This window comes from Perissodus microlepis, chromosome 6 (assembly GCF_051167445.1).
Source record: "Perissodus microlepis isolate ML-2025 ecotype Zambia chromosome 6, ASM5116744v1, whole genome shotgun sequence".
In the NCBI taxonomy this organism is placed as follows: domain Eukaryota; kingdom Metazoa; phylum Chordata; class Actinopteri; order Cichliformes; family Cichlidae; genus Perissodus; species Perissodus microlepis.
The window spans coordinates 22758125-22766430 of NC_140466.1; the positions used below are offsets into that span (position 1 = coordinate 22758125).

Below are 8306 nucleotides of genomic sequence, written 5' to 3' on the forward strand. Positions count from 1 at the left end.
AGTGATCATTCTAACAGAACAAAAAGGTCAAAACATTGCTCACTAAAAAAAAACATGTTTTTTTTTTTCTCCGGCGCACACTTGACCTTTAATGACTCGGCTCAGTCTGTGATATTTTGGTCAGGGTGACACCATCGGACAAGGAAAGAGGCTATTTAAGGAGAGGCCGTGTACCTCGTGTACGTTCGTGTACTGAAGCTGCTAGGTGTGCAGCCGTAACATTTGCTCAGATGTTGCATCAGATGAGCCATCTTCCTTTTCCTCTTTATGACTCACATTAGACCTCTAGTGTTGCTACAGGTTTTTCTCAGGTATTCCAGTCTCTGGAGTCTTGCCTGTTATTAAATGTGACTGGCATTGGTTATGGAGGTGCTAAGCCATGACATTGATTTCGCCGTGTAAAATCTTTGAGTAATGAAACAAAGGGATATAACAGCCACAAGCAGACGTTAGTGAACAAACATAATACCTTTGTTAATCCTTTATCTAAGCCTTTGTCTCTGTTTCTCTGTCTCTTTCCTCTCAGTCCCCCGGAACCCCAGTGGCAACACAGTCCTCGACATCGACTTTGACATTGAGCTCGGCAACACGGCAGACGAAGCCAAGGATGACCCAGGTAAACAAAACACATTTGACAGAGACAATCAGCAAGAGCCCCGCTCATTGAGCTTGAATGATGATGAACGAGCCGCATTTACCGTGACCAAAATGAAACTGACAATCATCTCCCGCAGTGCTGCTGCAGAGGGTGAAGGTATTACAGTGACCAGATGTGTTTTGATAGGGCCTTCACCAGGGGGTGACACATGACATCTGGTCGTTTCGGTTTAAATAATGGCTTGCAGCCCAGAAAGCAGTGCTAGACTTTTCCCACTTTTTGCATTACGCCAGCTTGATTGCTTGACTGCTTGAATGATGAATTGACCATTATGAAGCACATCACAGCTTCGCCCAAAACCTTCGTAATACTTGAGTTATTGAGGAGGTTCCCACAACAACAAGCTTTTGTGAGGAGATGGCTTCTCCTGTCATGTTTGCTCAATGTGATTTATTGATGTCAATGGTATGCAGCAAAGATTGCCTAATGATTTAGTTGTGTGTTTATTGTGGTTTGGGTGTATCATTTGATACGCCGTGTCACAGGCACAGAGCGTTTTCATTGGCTCAGAAAATGAACTGGCATTTTTTTTTTTTTTCTTGGAAATTCTGTTTCAGGGACAAAATGATGGATGTTATTTTCATCGAACCAATTTGTACTGCAGCGCCTGCATGCTACAGCAGCTGCTTTGCCTGTGTTGCCTTAATGTTATTGTCTGGGCATCATCACTGGGATCTTAGAAATCATCAGTCACTGAATATTACAGCTGTGTTGTAACCACGATGTATTTTAATTACAGTGTAAGGCATGCAAACAGTAGTCTTTGTGTTCACTTACAAACACAATGACATCAGCAGTTCCTGCAGCTCATGTAAATATTTATGATATTTTTCTCTTATTTTTATAGATGAATGCACTTCTGCTCGTAATTTGTGCAGCTCCATTTCCAATTCATTTTTCTCCAGTGCATCAGATCTCTTCAGAGAGATTACAACATTACAACAAATGTTTACGCTTTTATTGTATCATCATGTTCATCAGAAGAAGCTTCGGCAGTCCTCTCGCTCCTGGGGAAGTTAGAGGCAAAAAAAAGCAAGGTTACTGTGAAGCATTACAAAGAGCAGACTGACGCCCCGTGCAAGTGTGTGCGCCCTTCACTTCTCTGAAAAGTGTGTGGTTTTTTTTCTTCTATTCAGAGTCAGGGTATCTGAGCTGCTCCTTTGATGATGGTCTTTGTGGCTGGATCAGGGACAAAGACGGGGACCTGCACTGGGAGACGACGCCTGATCCGTCAGGTAATTGAAGGGCAACTTGATTCTCCTCAGTCACACGTTTGTAATACGGCAAAGTGTTTGTTTTATTGGCAGGAACTAGAAATAACACGAGCCGTGCTGCTTCACACGCGCAAACTCGCACTCTGGCAATCTAAGTAGCTTCTACTCAATTACAGGTCAAGGTGAAATCACTCCAGGGAAGTCGTTTGTCTCCTCTGGAGATTAGCGCTTCACTCTGCAAAGCGATGCAAATGAGAAGTAGATTACGTGACCCATCAGGGATACCTGTGGCTCACATTAAATAGGAATACAACACCGTTACTTTATGGTTTCAGACGAGGAGAAGACATAGTGAATTATGTTAAGAGGACTCTCTACGGGTAGTGAGAAGGCTTAAAGGTGCAGTGTACTGGGACTGTTTAACTAGGTTTGGTTTCCTTTGGCAAATTGTTTAGTCTTGCAGTTATTAGTGTTTTCAGACATTCCGAATGAGGCCTCATTTCAGCTAAAGTCCGAGCTCCTTCACAAAGGCAATAAAGGTTTTTTCTTTCCCCAGACCTTTAAGATCCCTGAACAATCATTTAGAATGAATCATAAGCTAAGTGCTGACTGAGAGAAATTCCTTTTAATGGACAACATTTCAATTTGCAGTAACCTCTCTGCGCTACTAATGTTAATCAGAACACTTAAATAATTGCTTAGCTATACTGTACATATATGTGTGCGTGTGTGTGTGTCTGCCTAGTTTTTTGCAAAAGCCCCAGTGTGTTATGGAGCATGTAATTATTTACTGTTCATCCCTTTAAGTACTTTGATCGACAGCCACGGGCAAACACTCATGCCCATTAGAGGATTGGCATAGATTTGGAGAGCGCTCATAATTTATGCAGAAAGCTTCTGTGGGCCTGCAGATACTTAATACACCCCCTGCAGTTAACACCAGCCATACATGCTGTATAAGCAAAATACATCAGCATTAATCAGCTAATACTCAGAGGCTCTATCGCCTTTAAATTTTTAAAACTGTAGCTCAACTATCACTAACTAATGCATAAATTAAAATCTCCAAAATACATCTAGTTGCCAGGGCCACTAGATGTATTTTGAGGGAAAGAAACATAAATGGGTCAAGGGTTTGTCTAGTATCTATATACTGTATATGTATTTTGGAGATTTTGATGCACAGAAACATAAGTATCAGTTATGTTTATATACCATGTTTGTTTTAAATGATAAATTAACCACAATTACAGGAAAACAAAAACAAGTACACTACAAAAACATGACAGCATTGCACAGTTGATGCAGATTTTTTGGCTACACATCGATGATGTGAATCTCCTGTTCCAACACATCCCAAAGGTGCTCTACTGGATCGAGATCAGGTGACTGTAGAGGCCATTTGAGTACAGTGAACTCAATGTCATGTTCAAAAAACAGTTAGAAATCATTTGAGCTTCGTGACATGGCGTGTTATCCTGTTGGAAGCAGACATTAGAAGATGAGCACATTGTAGTCACAGAGGGATGGACATGGTCAGCAACAATATGCAGGAAGGCTGAGGCTCATGGTGTTACCAGAAACTGTCCCTCAGACCATCACACCATCACACCGAGCCTGAACCATTGATACAACACAGTATCCATGCTTTTCATGTTTGAAAGCATGGATGGATGTTCAGCCAAATTCTGACACTATCGTCCAAATGTCACAGCAGAAATGGAGAGTTAAGCGACATTTTTCCAGTCTTTTATTGACCAATTCGAATGAGCCCTTGGGAATTGTAGCCTCGGTTTCCTGTAGTACATCTGCTTCAATGTTCCACATGTTGTGCGTTATTTTGATATGACTTGAGTTGCTATACCGTCTGAGTCTGGCCATTCTCATCTAATCTATGACATCAATAGAGCTTTACTTTACACAGAGAACAACATGTGTTTTGATTTTATTCAGATCATTCTCTGTATACCTGAGAGATGGTTGTGGAGAAATATCCCAGTACAGTAAATCACATGCAGCCAAGAGCAGCAAATCTGACATCAACAAAATGCCTTGTTTAAAATCACTTAAATCTCATTTCTTCCTCATTCTGATCCTCAGGTGTTTTTTTTTTTTTATTGAACTTTTAATTGCAAAGCAGGAAAACAGCGGTCACCAGCATATACAGATACAGGACAAAGATGCATCTACATGTATAGCAGGACCTGGGAGGTAGAAAGAAAAACCCAACAGCAATAGTAATAGACAATGAAAAAGGTTAACAATTGTCCCTTTGTTGCCAGGCTAAATCCCGTAAGCCCGATTTCAACCTCTGAGCAGAAGGAGTGTACAGATGGGCCAAAAAAAGGTCCCATGTGCGATAGAAAAGGAAAGGTTTGTCCTTAAGTGCTGTAGAGAAGGCTTCCATTGGCACAATGCATATCACAGACTGTAGCCACTGGTTGACAGATGGAGCCTTATCAGAAATCCACAGTACCATAATGCACTTTCAAGCGTAGTGTAGCAGTATGTGAAGGAGATCTTTGCTGCGAAAGCCGGCAGGTAGCTCATCACTTAGTCCTAACAAGCAAGTCCTTGGACCCAGATTCTGATCCTCAGTTTGAACTTCAGCAGATCATATTGACTATGTCTACATGCCTTAAAGCACTGAGTCACTGCCATCGATTGGTTGGTTAGATATTTGTGTTAACAAACAGTTTCGAAAGTGTACCTATTGAATTGGCTGGTGTGTATATTTCTTTTTACTATTCTTCAAGTGACAGCAATTAAAGGAAAACACAATGTGGCTTTCTAAAAACCACTAGGGAAACATTGTCATCAGAAGTTTGCATCGGGATTCTAGAAAATAACGCCAATAAAAATGTTTTTAAATGACAGGTATGTGTGATGGTATACATGGTGAAATAGAAACCAGTTTCTGTAGCAGTAAAAATGCACATGCATCCCAAAAACAAAGCTAAAGGAAAGAGAGTTTTGTCCATTTTTGTGGTCATTTTAGTTCTTCTGGTCTGTTTCAACAAATGTTCTCTCAGATCTGTCTTTCAACTTTGTTTGGCTCAATTGAAGTGCATTCAAACCAAATCCCTGATTCTTGCTTATATATTTTTCTGCACTGTATACAGACTGATGGTCATATAGGTGATAAACAACATGACATTTAGAAAAAACGGCAAAGCCACAAACATTGATTATTTTATTAAGTAGTTTCAGAGTACAGCCTTCTCACAGAAAGCTCATGCAGCTTAATCTTATCAACACAACTCAGTCTTTACTTTTTTTTTTAGTGAAAATTTAGACTACCATGTCATCACTGACTTAAAATCTGTGACTTGCATTCACAGGTGGACGCTACCTAACGATACCCGAAGCAGGAAACAAGAGGACTGGACGAGGAGCGCGGCTGGTCCTCCCCCTTATCCCTCCCTGGAATGACGGCAATCTGTGCTTGTCATTCCGGCACAAGCTGGCAGGTCACCATGTGGGAATGCTCCAAGTGTTTGTGAAGAAGGGAAAGCAGTACAGTCCAGCAGTCTGGGGTCGAACAGGTGGAAATGGCTGGAGACACACCCAGATCACATTATGGGGCACAGGCCTGGAAAGTGTAAGTATAACAATAAATATTAAAAAATGAGTCTCTCATAAAGTAAAAATATTTAAACATCTAACATTATTTTATGTTCATACTTTATGTTCCTGTTCCTATGTAAGAATACCTCAGTGTGCATTTTACTGCTGTTCATCAGGTGATCCTGAAGGGGGAGCGCGGGCGAGGCAGGAGCGGAGAGATGGCCGTGGATGACATAACCTTGAGGAAAGGCTCCTGCACAGAGGAGCACAATCTGAGGAGACTTTGACTGACAGAACAGGGCGAGGCAGAAAGAAAACAAGAGAGAAACTCATCTCAAAGAGAACGGACTCTGTTGTGACCCCCCCTCTCCCCGCTCTCTCTCTCTCTGCCTGGGCACTCACTGATCCCTCCCTAAACCCCTCAGCCGTCGTGTAAACAAAATCCCCCCAAATCATGCGTCTGCAGAACAGTGGGTTTCTCTCACTCGGCTGTCCGTTAATAAAAGGACCGAACCTGTCCTCGTGGGTGGATCCCAGCAGCACATCCCCAGTCCTCTCAGCTTCCATCTCACTCCATCACCTTATTACTCTAAAGTGTGCATGTACCTACTCACCATGGAAATGTCCTCCACCTAACAGCACTGGCAGCCTTCCAGCCACACCGCTGACAGGCCCACGCTCACTTCATTTCTTCCCGGAGAGAGGATTGTTCCTTTATTTAGGGAGCCCGCTTTTGCTTTGCTTTGATCCTTTAACCACAAGCCATTGCTTTTTTAGTTGCTTAATGGTGAAAACATGTGGCCAGGGGTGCATTTTGTGACTGTTTTGATCAGAAAAAAAGAAGAAGAAACAAGCGGTAGATTTCTTTTGGTTGGAGATTTAAAAAATGTACATAAAATACAAATTTTATTTGTCAAAATTGAATTGGTTCTAATGCAGATTTCTTTCAATCTGATGTAGGCCCACAGCATAACACCAAAAGTCAGTTTACCGCTAATTTTGCTGGTCAAATGTGAGTTGTTTTTCATTTTTAATTACCGGCTACTGTTCTATAGCACAGCTTTGTCTGAAAGGTCCTTTTTGTTGCCACAGCATTTCAAAGACCTGCTTGGTCGCAGAAAGTTCAGATATTTAGCATCTTTTCTATCATGTTATTGCCTGTTGAGGTTGGTTAAACTCTGCGATCATGTTCTTCAGATACTTGAAACGTGTAAAACAGAATCATTGTACGATTTTCGAGTCAACCGAAAAGTTACTTTTTATTATACACTTTGTGCTTTGTTATATTAAGTGCAGTTTGTTATAAAGATGATGACACCAACACCTTTTTAGGTTTTCACAAATTGTATTATTGTAAATGTAGTTGTGTGTACATACTCTAAACAATCCCATTTGTTGTGTGATTTATATGTTATGTAAATTCATACGTAGATCTCGATTGGATTTCAGCTGGTTGATATTTCAACTTTTAAGGAAAGAACGTGTACACAGATCAAAACCTTGTGTAGTGCAAGGCTGTTTAAAGTGTCCAAAAATGTGTCTTCATATGGTATAAAGCTCTGTTTGTAACTTACTAAGCACATAGTTGCATATTGTATGATGTGATAATGAAGGGCATTGTAAAGGTTTTCTGTGTGCATGGTTGCATTCACCAAATTCAGAATTATCCAGACCAGTATGTAAATAAAAAAAAAACATTTGAATGGTGTGTTTACAAAAAAACAACAACAAAAAACCAAAATTGGCTTACTTCCAAAGACGGACATGTTAGGTGATTGGTGATTCTAAATTAGCTGTAGGTATGGATGTGTGAGACAAATAAAGGTTTTACAGTGCATTCAATAAAGTTCTGAATGTGTGTGTGGGCGAGCATTTGGGTTGTGAATGTGGCTTGTATTGTAAAATCCTTTGTGTGGTCTGAACACAAAAGCACAATATTGTTTAAGCCAGTTCATTTACATGTCCAGTCCACCTAGCCCCATAATCCTTACAAAACAAGGTAAAATGTTAATATTTGGATAAAAAAAACACGATTTAGCCCTCTGGCTTCCACCCAGGAAGGATAAGTAGAGGCTCAGAAATTACAACAAATATCAAAAACTGCAGATCCAGAAATGCCTGCTGTTTCCAAAAGTGAGTCAATCTCCAAAGACATCAGTGTTAAAATGCAACTTTACAGCCTTTAAAAAAAAAGACTTTGGTGTCAGCAGCTAATTTACACCTTCATCGCATATCAAAGGGTGTTGAGGGTGTATTTTTTTAACACACAAAAAGTTCTGGAAAATCATTGGTGACATAGTCACTTTGATTAAGAGGTAAGTGCTGAGCACCGAACACCAGCTGTAATTGCTTCATTCAGCTGTGTTTCATCTCCTATAATTGTTTTATTTATATAGCACCAAATCACAACAGCAGTTGCCTTAAGGCGCTTTATTTTGTAAGGGAAAGACCCTACAATTACACAGAGAAACCCCAACAATCAAAGGATCCCCATGAGCAAGCATTTGACAGTGGGAAGAACGAACTGCCTTTTAGAAGAAGAAACCTCCAGCAGAACCAGGGAGAGTCAGCCATCTGCTGTTGGGTATGAAGGAAAGGAATTTGGACAAAAGACACGGTGTGTAAGAAAACGTTAGATTAATAATAACCAATAATTATGGTGAATGAAAAAATGTGAATTAGGAAGAAACACTGAAAAAAAGCAGCTGAGAGCAGACAGGTGACCCTGGATTCAGAGTCCAAGTATATGCTTTATATAATTTGTCAAAATGTAACATTTTAAACGAAACTACTTTTAAGATTTAAAATAATCTTAAAAGTAGAGAGGATGTCTGTCTACCAAATCCAAACTGGGAGCTGGTTCCACA

The 8306-nt window shown here is 40.5% G+C and overlaps 1 protein-coding gene across 3 annotated transcripts in view; it reads left to right on the plus strand.

Moving 5' to 3' along the window:
- npnta (nephronectin a) overlaps positions 1–7311 on the plus strand; it is a 63390-nt gene extending 56079 nt beyond the window's left edge. For all 3 annotated transcript variants that reach the window (XM_084931521.1, XM_084931519.1, XM_084931520.1), the window contains 4 exons: positions 527–616; positions 1795–1893; positions 5214–5473; positions 5616–7311. In XM_084931521.1, the coding sequence (XP_084787647.1) occupies positions 527–616; positions 1795–1893; positions 5214–5473; positions 5616–5726 (560 nt within the window). In that variant the 3' untranslated portion in view covers positions 5727–7311. The remainder of the gene's footprint in view (positions 1–526; positions 617–1794; positions 1894–5213; positions 5474–5615) is intronic.
- The last annotated feature ends 995 nt before the right edge of the window (positions 7312–8306 follow it).